Source organism: Balaenoptera musculus, chromosome 19, assembly GCF_009873245.2.
Source record: "Balaenoptera musculus isolate JJ_BM4_2016_0621 chromosome 19, mBalMus1.pri.v3, whole genome shotgun sequence".
NCBI lineage: Eukaryota > Metazoa > Chordata > Mammalia > Artiodactyla > Balaenopteridae > Balaenoptera > Balaenoptera musculus.
Window position 1 is genome coordinate 29,711,373 of NC_045803.1, and position 19,909 is coordinate 29,731,281.

The window sequence follows — 19,909 nt, forward strand, 5'->3', positions numbered from 1 at the left end:
CAAATAACCAATAATTTTCAATTTTATAAAATCTGTAAGGTAGGGTACAAATTGCTTTCATTCTTTGGCCTCTGCAACAAAAGCTTCTTTAACTGTAATACTCATTTTGTCTCTGCTTCTAATTCTTGATGTGACAAAAAATAGACTGCTATGGAGTGAATGACATAATCCCCTAAGGTTAGCCTTAGTTTAGTTTTTAAGGTAAACTCTTCTATGTGTATATGCTGATGTTTTCTGCTGAAAATACTTATACTAGAAAATATGCAGACCCATCTATGACTCTAGTTCTTCGGCTGTTCTAGTCCTAGGACTGAAGAACTTTTGGATTTCCCTTTCAATTAACACAACACTCTAGTTCTTAGATGATCATATGCCTTTGGAAGAAGGAACGGCCAACACAGGGTCGATCTTACTCTTTGGCAATTTAAGAAATATAACAGAGAAAGTAGTCTGATAACCTTGTACTCAGCTGTTGAGGAATGGGCTCCAAGCCTGGGCTTGGCCTAATGCAGAATTTTTATATTCAGATAATATTTTAAATACGGCTGTTGGCAATTTATTAAAGTCACCATATTCAGTGTTGGGGTCTTCAGCACTGTTCCTCACAAGGAACCATTTATTGGTTTTCCAAGAAGGCTAGGTCTATTCTTAGGGGGAACATGGATAACTCCTAGGTATTTAAAACCCTGGTTCAAAGCCAGGGTTCAAATTACATTCCCTATTACAAATATAATTCTAAAAAATATTCATTTTTCTTTTGCCCTGCACTTAGAAGGGTATATTAATGTCACAAAATATATAGAATTTCATTACAAAATTTAATTTTACACATAACTTTTTAGGAACACAAATTAGTAGAGATAATATTAACCTTTTAAATCTTTGAAATAAAAAGCTTTTCATATATTTTTAGCCCACTTTATTTTTTTAAAACAAGTCTTCTATTATGCATTTTAGCTTTTTCAAATATTACTATGTAAGGTTTGCTTGTGAAAGAAGAAGTAAACTCTGATTCTGAAATGAAAAAGTGGAAAATCATACTTGGTTTTTCTAAATGAGAACCTACTCACATAAGTATGATATCACACTTGGTAAGGGAAAAACAAATAGAGGATCTAGGTCTGGTTTAAAAAAATATTAAGAGAGAAATAAAAGAGACATAAAAGATATAACAATCATATGCAATGTGTAGACCTCATTTGGATTCCAATTCAAACAGCAGGAAGTCATCATTACAGAAGTTTGAATATAAACTAGTTATTAGATGGTATAAAGGAATTGCTGTTAATTTTGTTAGGTGTGATAATGGCACGGTGATTACATTAAAAAAATTCCTTATCAGACAGTGATATATACTGAAGTATTTACAGGTGTGATGACATGATATTTGGCAGGGGCTAATTAATTAAAGAAAATGAAGGTGAAGGGATAGATGAAACAAGATTGGGTAGCATGTTGATAATTGTTAAAGTTGAGAGATGAGTACATGAGATTTCAATATACTACTCTCCGTACCTTTGAGCATGCTTGTTCCAAACAAAAAGAAAAGGGCCATAAAGGAAGAAAATAATTCAAGGAAGAATATGGTAAAAAGATAAAATCTTGTTGGAAGCACAACGTGGAAGCACAAAATGAGAGAAGAGGTATTAGGAACCAACAAATGACAAAGGAGGACGGAAAAGAAAATACTATATATTATCAAACATCAAAAATGAAGAGGCAGCAAGGAGACTACTGAAGGGCCCCACTGTCACCCATAACAATCAGCAGAATTCGATGCAAACTTTGAATATTAGGAGAGGTAACATCTTTGTGGGATGAAAAAAATGGGGACTGTATTATGGAATGTACTACCTTTTAAGGTTGGGAAAAAAACTTAAATAAGGTTGGGCTTATTCACAAGGTATGCCAACAGCTGAGTCCCTGTCACACATATTTTTCTTGGTAGGTACAATCAAATGGTATCAGAACTTCCTACCGGCTTGGTAAATGAGCAGAGGAAACAAGATGAGGCAGAGTAGGTTAGGGAAAAATGCCCTTAGACTTGAGTTGTTGATAGCAGTTAGTAGGTCTAGAGTAGGCTTATATGAAGAATGTTAAGTAAAAGCATGATTTTTAAATAGACTAGGCTTATCCTTCTGTGGCACATGATAAAGTATTTTAAACTAATTTTGACCTTATCAAAGTGATATTTCTGTTTTAACATACCTTTGATCTGTAGCCTGCTGTTCTCGAAGCTGAAGAAGAGATAACTCAATTTCATTTTCTTTTCTCCTCAACTGAGTTTTCAGGATCTCAGCCAAGTGCTCTAACTCTTCTATCTGGCCTCTCTGTGACTGAATAACATTTTCTCTGAAATAAAGAATCTTTACAAGAATTTGCAGCTTGAGGGAAAATCTGTAGTATATAAGAGCAGTACAAAGAAAGTGCTTCATAGTAAAGGGCAAGCAAAAGTTAAAAATTTTAGCTTAAGTGCCCCGGCACATAGTGAAATAGTAGCAGATTAAATGTGATGATTTGGAAGTACATATGGAAGAATTCAAGGTATTGCTTTATATAAGATAATGTCCTAGGCAACGGACTGGACTGTGGTTCAATTCAATGCAGTATTTATTGGTCACCTACTAAGTACTCTGTGATCTGGTCTTCTTCAGATAATTTATGTGCCTTTGTTCTTTCATATGCACACCTGCTTATACCACCCAAATTAACACTTCATAGAGAGAAGGCAAGAAATTTGCAAAACATAACTTAGTGGTCTCTGGTTTATATTTTATCTCTACCATGTCTGGCAGCATCCCAGTGTACCGAGCCTCAGGACTGGTCTGAACCCTTGCTTTTCCACTGACTAACAGGAAACAAGGTTAGGTCTAGTCTTTTAGTTTTATTCTTTCACAGGCAATCATTACTGTAACTGGTATTTAAAATATTCAAAAGTAAAAATTTAAGCCAATATTATTCTTAAGCAGCTATCTAAAGTATGATACTCTGTCTCATGCTTTCTCTCCTCATTCAAAATTGTTACTTTTTGATGATCCAGGTGAAGGCCTTATCTTCACTTGTGTGACTTACAGACACTGAGATCACCATGAGGCTTTGATTAACTGGAAAAGTAAGCTAAACGTGGCAGAAGTAACTTTTTTGAAACCACAGTATGATGAAGAATGCGGTACCATAGAATCAGCATGAAACAAAATCTGAAATCCATATGTATTTGATAGCTCCAAACTTTTAAGCCACTCCCTCCAATTCTTTTTTCTTTTTTTAAACCACAGAAAGGCTAATTAATTCATGATCTAAAAAAACCCAAAAAACAAAAAAAAACTACCTGTAATTCTTCTGAGAATGAAAATGTTGCCTCTAAAGCTTATACTATTCTAAATGACTGGGCTTTACGCCATTCCATTGAGGGGGAAATTATAATAATAAAGAGGACTCTTCTCTAAACGCTTCCACTGAGGCAATTGGTTAAGTTTTTCATTTACCTCATTGTACTGGAAAGATGTTATATAATATCTGTTCTTACCTCACAGATCTAGCTGTATTTTAATGGAGCAAATTATTTGTACACAAACCAATTTTGTTTAAAATAAAGGCAAGGGAGGGATCAAAAAAGACATGATCAATATACAGTGTTCTAAAATGACCACAAAAAGAATACATACAAATTTCTTATTTCTCCTCTGGCTTCTTCGAGTAAACTGTTGCCATGTTTTGTAGGCATGGGTTGCAGAGTTTCCGCTACATCTGTATCTTGGAATTTAATACCTAAAAATAAATTAATAAGATGATTAATTAGCGAAGTTATTTAGAAAAGAAGGACCCTTGACTTGCTATCGTAAGGAAATATGCAATACAATAAAGTCTCTTAAGTACTGAGAGATAATGCGCTCCATAGTACAGAGAATCAGACATACATCGCCAAAGGAACTGTTAGATCTCAGCCAGCAGTTGGCATTAAATAAAACACAGCAGTAAGTATTGCTCATTTAACAAATTCTACTATGGAAACCAAATTACCCAGAAGTAGTTTTATTCAACTTAGATTTAGAACTTCCAAAGTAAATTCTGAAAGAACCAAAATTTTAACAGGTCTTTACAATATAAACTGAGGTATGAAGGAAAAAGTTTTCAGAACCGTGATTTTTTTTTTTTAGTATTTTTGATAAAGGTTTTTTGATTTTTAAATTACTCATTCACACCCCTTGACCTTACATTTTGAACCTTACCTTCATTTGTGTGATTCACAGATACTGTGAGCGTAAGTCAAAATGTTTCCTGTACTTTGATTTATTCTACCTCAGTAAGAAAATCCATATTTAAACAAAGGTAATTTGAGAAGAGATCATCAATAGGATTCCTTTAAATAAAACATTTTGCTGCTGCACTTAAATATAATTTTTCTTATAAAAATAATTACATTTTTTTGTAACTTACAATAATTTTGTAAATATTGTAAATTACAATAATTTTTACAAGCCTGGTCCCATTGTTAAAAACGAGACATTCTTTTAATTATAGGAGTTACTTTACACTTATAGAATAATTAGGTTATTAGTTTTAGGTAAATGAAGTATGACAAATAATTTAGATTTTTAAAATGGAGAATAATTCCAGACATAAAGGTACAGAAAAAACTCATTCTCCTTATAAAAGTTTACTTTTTAAAAATGAGAATTTTAATTAGGAAAAATGGAACTATCATTTGCTATTTCCAAAACTTTCAACATTTATCGCTGTAATCCAGAGTAAAGAATGGAACAGGCCCTGCCTAAAACATTACAATAGTTTACTGTGTTAAAATTTGCCAATTATATTATTTTGGCAGTAATACTAATTCTTAAGCTTTTCCTACATAAATCAAGGAAAAACTAAACATTACTACTAGAATTTAAAAAAAAAAACACTTATACTCAAAACATATCTTAAAACTTACAGTCTCATGGTGATTTTCCAATGGCTATGTTTAAAACGTACACACTTTATAATCTTTCTACTGGTTCTTCACAATAAGAATTGTTTCTACACTACACTGATCACACCTTAGGCCAGTACTTTCTATCCTTTATGCTGACAAGGTACAAATAGGAAACGATAATATTTGTACAGCAGCTTTGGGGGGTAAGACTGCTTGTGGCCCAAGAGGGTCAGGGTTCTTGCCCAGCCCCTCAGGCTGCAGTATTTCTGACAACTCTGGTCTAAGTCCCAGCCTCAAAGGCGGTCTTGAAGAATTTATTAAGGCTACTAAGGTAGCGATCTTGATAATGATGCCTCAGGTTTACACAGAAAGATAGAAGTTAGGAAAGTATTCATTACTATTTAATCCTTTGTGCAACTTCTATGTCCTAGATTCTGTACCAAACAATGAAAAAGTTCTGAATTACTAACAGTGTAAATATAAGGAGAAATTTAATCTATGTAAGTAACATTTTAAAGGCTCTTCTGTTCTGTGGCTCTTCTACAAGGAGAAACTTCCACCAAACTCTTCTATTTAAACAGCAATTCATAGCATCAGATTAGCTTGCCATGTTAATCTAATATTTGGGCATCGTTTTTATTTAGCATAAAAGACCTTGCAGACCACAGGGATCATCTTGCCCAACTGTAGTCACAGATGACAAAACTAAGGTTCAGAGAGGATAAATGACTATTTAAAGGTAAAATATATTGTTGTGGATCTACCATCTCCTGACCTTTCTTCTAATCTGGTGTTATCATTCCATTTTACAGATGTGGAAAATGAGGCTCTGGGAAGTCAAGTGCTCTCTTCCACATAAAAAGTTAATTAGCAGCAGAATGTATTTTTGATTTATAATTCATTATGATTACTTTGGTTATATTCAAAGCCTACTGCCAATCTCACGTAGCTAGGAGTAGCCAAGCTCTTTTATCCTGGAGCTGCCTCCTGCCTACCGTGGAGGCCTTACTGACTTCAAAGGAACTCTGTCTAGGGAACATATAGTGTTAACATTTTGGCTTGAACAGAAAAATAGAACAAATTTTTCTCTTTTTCTGTTCAGATGGTGTTTTTTGTTCCCTCAATGAATTGAAAGTTTTACATGATTTTTTTATTTCCCTAAAAATGTTTGGTCTTTAAGTGGAGCACGTTCCAAGCAAAGATGAACTAGAACTAAAATTCTATTTCCTTCCCTAGTAGTTGAAATGAAAAAAGTATTCCTTAAAATATTTATTGACTTTTTGCTTCATTATAAATAAAGTTTGTCTGTGGGTGGAGGAAATTGGGAATTTTCAATAGAAATACTTAGGTTCTGTCTACAGTATTGAGTCTTCTATATTCAACTGAATTGCTTTGTAAGCTGGGTAGGTTTTAGGTGATTCATTTTCAAGATGAGAAAAGTGATTGACCAATGATCATTTTTTGAAGATGGAAGAGACCTTTATGGTTGCTTGCTCAAATCCTTTTATTTTATGTGTAAAGAAAACTCAAGTTCAGAATGATTAGAAGACTTGTCCAAGGTCACCAGACAGCAAGCAGAGGAGCAAGAACCCAACTTTTTAAACGCCTAGTTAAGTGCACACTCCACTGTCAAGCTGCCTCCACACCATGAGGAAGATTTAAACAATTCTGTAAAATTTATAGAAGGCCTTTGGACGAAGAACCTAAGTGTGATCCTTCAGAACAACAGTGTGACCATATGGGCAAATTAGTGGTTTCTCTATTTGCCTGAGTCAACGAGATTTCCATCCATAATATAAAAAACCAACTCAAACTAAACTAAACCCGTAATTTATGTAGTTTCATACATGCTTCTTTTATTAGTTAGGATGAATAGTTATGTTCAATGTTTCACTAGACAAATTTGAGCATGATCTAGTGATCCTTATATAAAATGATCTTCATGTTAATGTGATTTTATCAAAGTCAAAAAATGATTTCTCTCTTTCTAAAGACACTCAAAAACAAGAATAGTACAGAAATAAAACTCTGTGCGTATGTACGTATGTGTGTGTAAGACAAGTTATTAACTTAAATTTAGGATTTAATGTAAGCTTTAGTTTACCTTTCCTGGGGCATTCCTGTAAGCCTGCATATTCATTCACTTTTCTACTCCCAGTGTTAACGCGAGATTGCACATAACTGTATGGAGTTTGCCTGTGACCCTGGATCTGAAGTTGCTGTTTGGTTGAAATTAGTCTGTTTTTGAGGACTTCGTTTTGTCTTTCAAGCTCATGAACTTTCTCTTGCAGCCGCTCAATCATTTCTTCCATTTCCACATCTCTTCCCAGCCGCTTGGGGCCGCCACCAACCCGTTCATATCTTTTCTTGTCATTAACTAGCCGTATTAACTTGGTGGCCATTCTAGGGAAATAATAAAAAGATGAAAAGGAATGTGAGAAGTCAGCATAAAATGCATTCTGTTGAAAGGAACATAATCACTGTGAAGACTTCAGTGCAGAACCTGAATAATAAATTTCAGGTTTTGATGTAACTATTACTGCCTGTGAAGAATCCTTTGATGATAATTGAAACCACTGGGCAACAATCTGCTTTATAGCACTGACAAATAACAGTTTCCTAAGGCTTATCATTTAAGGTTAGTAAAGAGAGGACACATATTTACTCCATATGTTCCTCAAATGCAATTTTTAACGCATGACCTTATGTAGGAATGCTGTATGCACTTAAATGTAGCTACAGATTGTGGATATGGTGGGTTATATCTGCAAGCCACAGTAAGTTAAAACTTTTCAAAATTGTATTAAGACTATGCAGCATTTAGGTGATGTATTGTTTTCAGTTTCTCTAGGATTAAGACGTATTACAAATATAAAAATGTTAAAATGCATAGATACATACATATTAAAAGCCCAATGAAAAATTCAAAAGAAACCCAAATGCACCATTAAATGTTGCTTAGTGCTCAAGAAACATGCCTGTTTAATGGTAGAACTTAATTAGGTACAGAATGTATTATTTCAATGGTACTTTTAAATTTAGACATACATTGTGCTTTTGACATCTCAGGAGTTTATACCTTTGATTCTTTTAAGTTTTGATAAAAACTGGTTAGACAGAACAAAAGACAGAAAGGGCACATGGGGGTGATGTAATATACACGTACGGAAAACATGCTTGACAGTGAATGGAAAAATCTTGGCAGTACAAGAAAGAAAAGGTGGCTTTGATGAGAGACACAAGTTCAAGACTTTACAAAATTGGTCGCACATCTTCAATAGCTGATTCTAGTTTATAGTGAATCTATTTTTATAAAGACCCAGACAGGAGATTGAAAATAAAAACACACTTCATTTTTCTTTAAACGGGGTTTTGCTTTATTTTAGCATGGTTATGGACAGAAGCTTTTACTTAGGAGAACAAAAGTGAAATAAAAAAACCCCTTAATAGCTTTGGGATGTCATAGAACAACCTTTTTTTGCCCTAAGCAGAGTCCTCTGTAAAAGCAGTAGTAATACATGTCTATCTACACTTCTGGCTACTCGGTCTACAGCATGCGGCATCAGGGGAAAGCTATGCATAACATAATCAGTTAAGATTGTTTTCTTTTTCCCTTGAGGCACATCCATTAAACATGCTTTATAAGGGATATAGGATAATAAAAACCAAGATCCAAGAGTACCACAAACACCCTAGTAAAGTAATCAATGGATTAGTTCCTTTTCCACCTAATCCAGAGAAGGATATATCATTGAGGAATCTGGGCAGGTATCATAGCCCAACAGAGCCACACACTCTACCTAGCCCTTTAGGACCCTGAGCCCCACCAAATGGCTTATCCATAGAAAGATGGTAGCCATTTAAATGAGATGTCAACCTAAATATCTGAATCTTCTGTTACACAAAGACTTTCACACAGATAGAGATTACATTCAAAAGAAAGACATAGATTTAAGCAAAGATCAATAAAACTAAAAGCTGGTTCTTTGAGAAGATAAACAAAATTGATAAACCATTAGCCAGACTCATCAAGAAGAAAAGGGAGAAGACTGAAATCAATAGAATTAGAAATGAAAAAGGAGAAGTAACAACTGACACTGCAGAAATACAAAGCATCCTGAGAGATTACTACGAGTAACTATATGCCAATAAAATGGACAACCTGGAAGAAATGGACAAATTCTTAGAAAGGCAAAACCTTCTGCGACTGAACCAGGAAGAAATAGAAAATATAAACAGACAAATCACAGGCACTGAAATTGAGACTGTGATTAAAAATCTTCCAACAAACAAAAGCCCAGGACCAGATGGCTTCATAGGCGAATTCTATCAAACATTTAGAGAAGAGCTAACACCTATCCTTCTCAACTCTTCCAAAATATAGCAGAGGGAGGAACACTCCCACACTCATTCTACAAGGCCAGCTCCACCCTGATACCAAAACGAGACAAAGATGTCACAAAGAAAGAAAACTACAGGCCAATATCACTGATGAACATAGATGCAAAACTCCTCAACAAAATACTAGTAAACAGAATCCAACAGCACATTAAAAGGATCATACACCATGATCAAGTGGGGTTTATCCCAGGACTGCAAGGATTCTTCAAAATACGCAAATCAATCAATGTGATAAACCATATTAACAAATTAGAAGGAGAAAAACCATATGATCATCTCAATAGATGCAGAAAAAGCTTTCGACAAAATTCAACACCCATTTATGATAAAAACCCTCCAGAAAGCAGGCATAGAGGGAACTTACCTCAACATAATAAAGGCCATATATGACAAACCCACAGCCAACATCGTTTTCAATGGTGAAAAACTGAAACCATTTCCTCTAAGATCAGGAACAAGACAAGGTTGTCCACTCTCACCACTATTATTCAAGAAGTCTTGGAAGTTTTAGCCACAGCAATCAGAGAAGAAAAAGAAATAAAAGGAATCCAAATCGGAAAAGAAGAAGTAAAACTGTCACTGTTTGCAGATGACATGATACTATACATAGAGAATCCTAAAGATGCCACTAGAAAACTACTAGAGCTAATCAATGAATCTGGTAAAGTAGCAGGATACAAAATTAATGCACAGAAATCTCTTGTATTCCTATATAGTAATGATGAAAAATCTGAAAGAGAAATTAAGGAGACACTCCCGTTTACCATTGCAACAAAAAGAATAAAATACCTAGGAATAAACCTACCTAAGGAGACAAAAGACCTGTATGCAGAAAATTATAAGACACTGATGAAAGAAATTATAGATGATACAAACATATGGAGAGATATACCATGTCCTTGGATTGGAAGAATCAACATTGTGAAAATGACTCTACTACCCAAAGCAATCTACAGATTCAATGCAATCCCTATCAAACTACCAATGGCATTCTTCACAGAACTAGAGCAAAAAATTTCACAATTTGTATGGAAACACAAAAGACCCCGAATAGCCAATGCAATCTTGAGAAAGAAAAATGGAGGAGGAATCAGGCTCCTGGATTTCAGACTATACTACAAAGCTACAGTAATCAAGACAGTATGGTACTGGCACAAAAACAGAAATATAGATCAATGGAACAGGATAGAAAGCCCAGAGATAAACCCACGCACATATGGTCACCTTATTTTTAATAAAGGAGGCAAGAATATACAATGGAGAAAAGACAGCCTCTTCAATAAGTGGTGCTGGGAAAACTGGACAGCTACATGTAAAAGAATGAAATTAGAACACTCCCTAACACCATACACAAAAATAAACTCAAAATGGATTAAAGACCTAAATGTAAGGCCAGACACTATAAAACTCTTAGAGGAAAACATAGGAAGGACACTCTATGACATCAATCACAGCAAGATCCTTTTTGACCCACTCCTAGAGAAATGGAAATAAAAACAAAAATAAACAAATGGGACCTAATGAAAGTTAAAAGCTTTTGCACAGCAAAGGAAAACATAAAAAAGACGAAAAGACAATCCTCAGAATGGGAGAAAATATTTGCAAATGAAGCAACTGACAAAGGATTAATCTCCAAAATTTACAAGCAGCTCAATATCAAAAAAACAAACAGCCCAATCCAAAAATGGGCAGAAGACCTAAATAGACATTTCTCCAAAGAAGATATACAGATTGCCAACAAACACATGAAAGGATGCTCAACATCACTAATCGTTAGAGAAATGCAAATCAAAACTACAATGAGGTATCACCTCACACAAGTCAGAATGGCCATCATCAAAAAATCTACAAACAATAAATGCTGGAGAGGGTGTGGAGAAAAGGGAACCCTCTTGCACTGTTGGTGGGAATGTAAATTGATACAGCCACTATGGAGAACAGCATGGAGACTCCTTAAAAAACTAAAAATAGAACTACCATACGATCCAGCAATCCCACCATGGGCATATACCCTGAGAAAACCATAATTCAAAAATAGTCATGTACCACAATGTTCATTGCAGCTCTATTTACAATAGCCAGGACATGGAAGCAACCTAAGTGTCCATCGACAGATGAATGGATAAAGAAGATGTGGCACATATATACAATGGAATATTACTCAGCCATAAAAAGAAATGAAATTGAGTTGTTTGTAGTGTGGTGGATGGACCTGTCTGTCATACAGAGTGAAGTAAGACAGAAAGGGAAAAACAAATACCATATGCTAACACATATATATGGAATCTAAAAAAACAAAATGGTTCTGAAGAACCTAGGGGCAGGACAGGAATAAAGACGCAGAGGTAGAGAATGGACTTGAGGATATGGGGGAGGGGGAAGGGTAAGGTGGGATGAAGTGAGAGAGTGGCATGGACATATATACACTATCAAATGTAAAATAGATAGCTAGTGGGAAGCAGCCACATAGCACAGGGAGATCAACTCGGTGCTTTGTGACCACCTAGAGGGGTGGGATAGGGAGGGTGGGAGGGAGATGCAAGAGGGAGGAGATAAGGGGATATATGTATTATGTATAGCTGATTCACTTTGTTATACAGTAGAAACTAACACAGCATTGTAAAGCAATTATACTCCAATAAAGATGTTAAAAAAAAAAGTTTGAAGCAAAAAAAAAAAAAAAGACAGATTTAATGTGAAAAAGCAGTCATCATCTAGAGAAAAACAAACAACTCCAATTTTTAAGGCAAGAGCACATCCATAGAGAGCCTTAAAATTCCTTCAAAGATATGCAAGTAAACTTTGCCAAGAAAGGTAAGATTGCATCTTTTTGTCCAGTAATAGCAATAATTTTCATTTGATTATTTTATATTAATGAAATAAGTGATCGGGTAAAGTTTGAGTACTTCTTTAGAAAGGTGGTTTATCAAATCTACATTCATACTAAAGTAAGTGATTCTAATTATATCTTAAGGATAAATTTAAAGGTAGTTCTATCCATGTATCTAGGTAGTGCCAGTGGTGTGAACCTGAGAAGGAAATTAGAGCTTTGGGTCATAGTGGTCATTGGATCACTACCCTCAGGGCTGAGTAAAATAAAATTCCAGGAGGTTAAATGGCTTGAACACACCATAGGCGAGTGGCAGAGAGACAAAGAACACATGTACACCACTTGACTCCTAGCCCAGTCCTTTTTCCATTAAACTACATAGCTCATTATTAAGTTGTTTTCTATTTTCTGGCTAGGACAAATTACTAATGAGGTCAAGGCTGTGAATTTAATTCTTTTACTGACCAATTAGGTTTACAAAGGAAAAAAACTCTTCAGTGGTCACAGACTAAATGCCTCATTCAGACAGGGTGACGGCTGTGTTAGTGGTCAGAAAAAGAAACAGGCAAGTGAGTCTTGAAAAAAGCCATCATCACGACTCAAAAACCAACTCAAAGCTCTGCACAAAGCAGGTCAGTGGGTCATTAAAACAAAGTCCACAGAATAGAAACTGACTAGAATCACTCCTTTAGAGGCTAAGTTCCAAGCGGAAGAAAAACCCCCTATCTTCTTTGTTCAATCCTTGTCTCACCTTTCCATTGAACCTAGAACATGAATATGAATACAGATCTGTTGATGCTCACAAATGAGAATGAACTTTTAATGCCACACATTCAGAAGACAGTCACTGTTCCTGAACAAGAAGGAATGAAAGCTATCTACTCTGAAGAAATAATCCCTGCAGAAATTTTTTGCATACAAAAGTGACCCTGTTTCCTCAGAAACAATAGATTCTTTGAAATAAATACAGATTCTAGATTAATCCAAGCAAAGTAAAATATGTTCCAGATAGTGTAGTGATGTTCTCATTAGTAAACCCCAAATCTTAAAGGAACATGCATCCTAACAAGTTAGAATAGCTACTTACTTTTTAAAACTTTCATTTTAAAATCAAGACGTTTAGAAAACAGATGTTTTGGCCATTTGCTTATTAAACTATAAAAATTAGAGCAAAAGTTATTTAGAGATATGATACACTCAAGGCACTCATAGCTATTAGCTCTTTCTTTCAAATGGCAACTTCAGACATAATAAACACTCATAATCTTCTTGGTTTATTATCCTAGTTTGTAAGATTTTCCATTTTTAAAAACTGTACTGATTTATAACCTGCCTTGCTCCGAAAAAGATTCAAGGTGGGGTTTTCAATTAAGTTTATAGAAAAGCATATCCTCCAAACTTTACAGAGTCAGGAAAAAAAAGCTAAAAGCTTTTTATCATAACCTTTTAATTTTATCCTCTTGCTTGCGGGCATGCTGTTTAAGTAAAATGTTCTCATCATGCAAACGCAAAAATCTGTCTTCCAGTTCCTCACGACTGATACGTGACACTGCCTGGCGAGACTTCATTGTCCGTGTTGTTGAAGTTTCTGCAAAAATGCCAAGGTAATTAATAGGAGGATTACTTAAAATAGCCTCTAAAAACAATAACTGTTGATATTAACATAATCTCTGATGCACTCATCTCAGGTTTTTTTCTTTGTGACCTACAATTAAGACTGCTTTAGAAAATGTTATAGCATTGTTCACACCACTGATTGGAGGTAAGAACAAAAGTCTTTGCTATTAATACTTTATATGCAATATTAAGGATTTGAGCAACAATCGTTTCCAGTCAAAAAATGTATTCAAATAACAATGTAAGACAGAACTTACATCAAATAAGAATGAAAGATGCAACTCTGATCCAACAAAGACTTTTCAATTTATATGCTGAATGTTGAAAAAACTAAATAAAAAGTCAGGGTATCTGGAAGTATTTTTTTTCAAAGGTAAGAGTTATAACAATAACAATATGATTAAGATATTTTTCTGAGCTATGACTTATAGAAAATAAACAATAAAATCTGCAAGACCAAGCAAACAAAAACCTTCACAAATCATTTATAAGCTATCATATATTTTTAAAGAACTTTTACACCTTTTATCAGGTGTGTATATTTTTTTTACATATGCTTAAATTTGATATTTTCCTGGGAAGCTGGTCAATTTTCAACAGTCCTCCAAAAGAAACAAGGAACAAATGGACAAAGATTAAAGCCCTATGAGGAGGTTACTGAGGGCAAGAATTGAACTTAGGGTATCAAATACTAAAAAATAGCCTTGTACACTTAAAATTATTTGTATTTTAATCCCTGATACTCCACCAAAGATCTAAAGCAAAGCTTATACATTCTTTTTACTTTTTAAAATTTTTCTTGTTTTTTATTTTTTACTTTTTTTTTAATATCTTTACTGGAGTATAATTGCTTTACAATGTTGTGTTAGTTTCTGCTGTATAACAAAGTGAATCAGCTATACGTATACATATATCCCCACATCCCCCATTCTTTTTACTTTTAACAATAAAAGCTGTATAGTCAAATTTATCTTTTTCTGTGGTAGTTCAAGGTGGCCACTTGCAGGTGTTTTGATTAACAAGTGTATGAAAGAAGCCTTAGTGGAATATATTTTACATCACAGCCTTCTCAATGACAAATGCTATGGCATGACAGAATGGCTGACACACTGTACACACAAACAAAAACACAGCTCTACACTCTATATTGTTCCTTAAAGCAGTCCTTTTCTTTCTCAATTTGAAAGTGCTTTTTAGCTCTGTAGCAACCACTAAGTGATAAAAGGACAAAGAAAACTCTAACGTGTATTTAATTTGATAAAACAAAGTCAATATCACTTGGCTAAACAAACCATTTTGAGATACTCTACTTGAAAGGCAAAAATTTTTAAATATGGCATTTCCTCCCATATAAAATTTAAGCCTAAAGAAACATTTTAATGGCGAATGTGATTTAAACCAGGCAATTTGGTTTGGAGGCTTGGTACTCTCTGTGTCGTTTCTACTGATGTGTGGAATTTTAAGAAGATGATTTATAACAATTCTTTATCAGAACAGAGGGGGATTTTACATTTTCTATGAGCTGTTGATAATTGATGCAGGCAGTAAAATACCATATGTTGTTCTAAATTCTCCAACTTCTTGTTTAGTCCAATCAAGACTATATAGTTACTTAAATGGCTTTGTTGGTACGAATATCAGAAATACTTTAAATTAAAAGTAAAGAAGTTACTGATCAAAGTTCATAATGGTAATAAATAACAGCTGGCTGTACCTTGTAACCCTCCCATTCCAAAGAGATTTAGACCTGTATCTTTCACAGGCAGGTCTCCTGCAGTCTCATCAGTTGGACCAGACATTGCGTATCTGTGGAGAAAAGAAAATTCAAATAAAATCTTTCCAAGTTGTAACATTAACTATGCAATGGAATGAACCAAATAAATGAATAAGGCACTAGAAACTTTAATGGACATCTTATTGCCCACATGTGCTGCTTGAAGAAGATGAAAGCTTCTATTTTAAAAAGTAATACTACATTCAATCATGGAGCCAGTGGTCCTTTCAACAGTATATTTCCTATAGTTTGCTTAGGAAATGAGGTAAGATTATCATTCTTCCTTTTCTCTTCTTCTTCTTCCTCTATCTGAAACAAAAACAAACTCCCCCAAATTTAAGAAATACCTCCTCTCCATCCTCCATCCCCTTCTCTGCTCCCCAAAGAAAGCAGGTATTTGGAAAAAGCTCAAGTCAGGAACTTGATTCAAATGGTTGTTTCTATTACTTACTGGCCGGTCAAGTCACCTAATCTCGCTGAGTTTCAGCTCCTTAATTTAAAAAATGGAGAGAAAACAATTCCTATCTCACAGAGTTATTTTAAAGGTAAGTGAGATGGTAAATTAAAGGCATTTAGCACATTTGCCTGGGATGTTAATATCACTTGAATATTAATCTTCAGCTTGATGCACAAAGGAGTGGGTAGTTCCAAGTTTTCTGAAAGAGGTTTCATAAATTCACCAGCTGGGTTTGCTTTTGTTGTGTCCTTTGTTGCCATGAGGCCTAGGTCCCTACCTCCTAGGAAGTCCCAGGGCTTCCTACCTCCACATACATGCTGTCTAGCTAATTCTGGCATTTTTACAGTTTCTATTCTTTACAGAGATGCATCACAGTAACTTAGTTTTATATGCGGATGTGAGTGGTCCATGCAATGTTTAGTAAGGAAAAAACTTAGGACAATGAAGATGTCCTAAGGCAGAGGTTCCCAATCTCTAGCACATTGGTCCTAGAATGTAAAGTCTGAGAGAGTAGCAAGCTGATTTGTCTCGTTTACCTCTGTATTCTCAGAGGTTGGCACAGAGCTGGGTGCATAGCTGGCATTCACTAAATAGTTGTTGAATGAATGAATGAATGAACGGAGTCCTTGGGGCTTCAGGGTCTGTGGAGCCAGAGATGGTTTCCAAAATCTTGTATGCATATGTATACATGCATCATCTTTTAGAGAGAAGGTTAATAACTTTTATTATAACTCATCAAAGATTTCAGACCAGTGCATTTTTACTGTGACATAAACAACTAATAGACATATGCCTGGGAGATCATCTACTTCTTTTGGAAACACTGCCACAGGAGAGGTCAATTTAGGAACCAAATTAGCAAGAAGTTTAAACAGAGGACACTTGTGAAAATGATAACTTTTCCATGATAGAGCTATGGTGGCTTCCATAATAACAATGATGATGATGATGGTGTTAACATTTATTGAATGCTTACTAAAACGTGCCAGGCACTCTTCTAAGTGCTCTGCTTATGTGAATTAATTAAATATCTCACAATATCCTTGTGAGGTTGTTACTCAAAATGTTTCCTACTTTACAAATGAAGAAACTGATACACAACTTAGGTAACTTGCCCAACGTCACACATCTAAGAAGTAGTTGTCTGATCCTATTTTTGACTGTCACAGCTGGGAAGCAGGGGACCAGTGTTACTGGCATCTAGAGGCCAGAGATGATCCTAACTATCCTATAACGCACAGGAACCACAAAAAAAGAATTATCTGGCCCCAGATGTTAATAGCGTCGAGGTTGAGAGACCTTGCACGGTGCTGCGATGCCTCACCAACACCGTGTCATGCGACCTCTCCTGGCTCACTGTGTGCCACTCACACTGTTCTCTAGGTTCTTCAAATCCATAGTACCCTTGTCTTGCTCAAGGCCTTTGCACTAGCTGGCTCCTCATTCTTTGGGACTCAGCTGAAACGTCACTTTTCAGAGAGGCCTTCCCTGAGCATCCTATGTTAGAATACTCTTCCAATTACCGCGCTGTTTATTTCTTTACAGCAATCATCTCGATCTGGCAATTATCTAACTTACTGGTTCATTACTACTTCCTCTTCACTAATAGAGTGTAAGCATCTTGAGACCGGCATCAGTCCTGTTCACAGCTGGTCGGGAACAGCGCCTGGCACAGGGTGGGGCGCCAACATTAATGTTTATGGAATGAATAAATGAATACTTGGCACTGAGACTAAAATAGTAAACAAAGTCTCCACCTTCATGAGTTAAGAGGTTATGGGTCATCACGATAAACAAATAACTGTAAAAATTAAGCAAACAATAGGTCACTCAAGAGGCTTAGGGTTTCCCAACCAACTCCTAATCCAGGGCAAATAAGCGAACTGTTTGTGTGACCTTCTACTTGAAGAAGGACCTGGAGAAGCACGGAAATTAGCCTCAACGCTCATCAGCTAGGGTTTAGGGCTGGGACAGAAAATTTCAAACCGGTGCTGGGGGGTGGGGACAATGGGCGGGCGTGTGATTCGGGCCTGAGGAGGTGGAGGTTGTCTCAAGCCTGGCTTCTCTTCACGCGAGCAGAACTCCAGGGCTTCTCCAGGCCGTAGAGCAGACCCCAGGACCCCGGCCCGTGCTGCAAGTAGAGGGGCAGCAACCTGCGCCCCATCTATTCCCCGGGAGTACTCACCGCCACTCTCTCCCCGCCGCTAGCTACCGTTGCTATAGCGCCGACGGCGTGTGGGGCGGCCGGCCGAGAGGAGCACGGGAAAAACATGGCCGGCCCCGTTGCCTCCTGGGAAATGTAGTTCTCTTCGGGCCCTAGCACGCCAGCTCGCTGCGCAGGGGACTACGCTTGCCCAGCTGTCGGACCTGGGAAATTCTCTTGCTCCCAACCCCGAGGCGCATTCCGGCGTCGCCGCAGTGCATCCTGGGAGTGGTAGTTCCCGCGCCTCCAAGGGAGAATGGCGGCAGGCGGGAGCAAGACGCAGAGAGAACTACATGGAGGAGGCGGGGTGTAGGGCGAGGAATGTACGCGACTAGCCGTGGCGAAGGCTGCTATATCGGCAGCATGAAGCGGACCCCGACAGCCGAGGAACGAGAGCGCGAAGCTAAGGTATGTCGGGCTCTCCGGAGTCTGGGATCTTTCGGGCACTTGTAGCTGGGGGCTGGGAACCGGAAGGGCTTGGTTGAAAGGCAAGCGGACCCACGGTCTTAAGCCAAGGGATGACAAGGCCTTGTCAGCAAGGGAGCCAGAGACTTCGGGGGCTCTAAATTCGTGCTGCTTGGGATGCAGGCCTGGTCCTGTTGGACCAGCTCACATGAGAATCAAGACAGCATTTCCTTGTCCTGCTTCTGCACCTCCTTCCTTGCTTAAATTTGTAGCTACCCTTGTGCCTCAGTTTACCGGACTCTCAGATGCCTGTGATCATATCAGTTGTGCTTTCCTCTTCGGTAATGATTTCTGAGGACTGACATCGATTTAGGTGAAATAATCTGTGCGGTCAGATGTGTGTATTTGGAACAGTTGTTTTTGTTGTGTCTTCGGCCCAGCGGATATGGATCTTTAACTACAATCCCATTTTCTACTTCTGGGGTTCACCCTGTAGCATTTGCTCTTCCATGAGATTACGATAATAATAGTCATAGAATTTTTCTTTTTTTTTTAGCATTTATTACGTGTCAGGCTTTGCGTTTTCATAATATTTATATTATTTCATATTCTTATCGCAACAGATTGCAAGATAGATATTATACAGGTGGAGTATCAAGAGTCCTGTTTTACAGATGAAGACTTGAGGCTCAGAAGAATTGAGTGTTTCCCTCATTCTGCAAATCAAGTCCTATTGATTTGTCTAAATATATTGGTAATCTGGTCACTTGTTTCCATCTTCACCACCTTGGACCAAGCTACCATTACCTCTTCAATGGACCGTTCCAGTAGTCTCCTTATTGGTCTATATTCACTCTACACCCAAACACTCCTTGCTCCCCTTCTGTCCCTCCTTCCACACAAGACTCTTCTCTACACTGTGGTGTGTGAGCTTTTCAAAATGCAAATCTAATCATGGCCCTTTCCTTCCTACATCCTCTGCCAACCACCTGTTTAAAAATATTTCATGGAATTCCCTGACAGTCCAGTGGTTAGGAGTAGGCACTTTCACTGTGGTGGCCTGGGTTCAATCCCTGGTTGGGGAGTTAAGATCCGGCAAGCCTCGCAGTGCAACCAAAAAAAAAAAAATCTATCATGGTTTTCTGTTGCTCTTAGGATAAAGAGGAAACTTCACATGCCCTACACTGTTTTGCATGGTCTAGACCCTACTTGCCTCATCCACAGCCTCAGTAGACATGACACCCTCTCTGCTCTCTGCCCATCAGCCACTTTGGCCTTCTTAGAAGTCCCTCTGTCCTGTGCTT

General features: G+C 36.9%; 2 protein-coding genes across 4 annotated transcripts in view; one reads left to right on the top strand and one right to left on the bottom strand.

Moving 5' to 3' along the window:
- Positions 1-18,248, bottom strand: part of RPGRIP1L (RPGRIP1 like) — a 97,974-nt gene extending 79,726 nt beyond the window's left edge. For both annotated transcript variants that reach the window (XM_036835104.1, XM_036835103.1), the window contains exons 1-6: positions 18,183-18,248; positions 15,481-15,572; positions 13,593-13,737; positions 7,023-7,321; positions 3,666-3,768; positions 2,209-2,352 (exon numbers count right to left, since the gene is read on the bottom strand). In XM_036835104.1, coding sequence (XP_036690999.1) covers positions 2,209-2,352; positions 3,666-3,768; positions 7,023-7,321; positions 13,593-13,737; positions 15,481-15,565 — 776 coding nt within the window. In that variant the 5' untranslated portion in view covers positions 15,566-15,572; positions 18,183-18,248. The remainder of the gene's footprint in view (positions 1-2,208; positions 2,353-3,665; positions 3,769-7,022; positions 7,322-13,592; positions 13,738-15,480; positions 15,573-18,182) is intronic.
- A 150-nt stretch (positions 18,249-18,398) lies between these two features.
- FTO (FTO alpha-ketoglutarate dependent dioxygenase) overlaps positions 18,399-19,909 on the top strand; it is a 364,377-nt gene continuing 362,866 nt past the window's right edge. The window contains exon 1 of one of the 2 annotated variants that reach the window (XM_036834210.1): positions 18,399-18,608. In XM_036834210.1, the coding sequence (XP_036690105.1) occupies positions 18,522-18,608 (87 nt within the window). In that variant the 5' untranslated portion in view covers positions 18,399-18,521. The remainder of the gene's footprint in view (positions 18,609-19,909) is intronic. The other variant, XM_036834211.1, reaches the window with a different exon arrangement.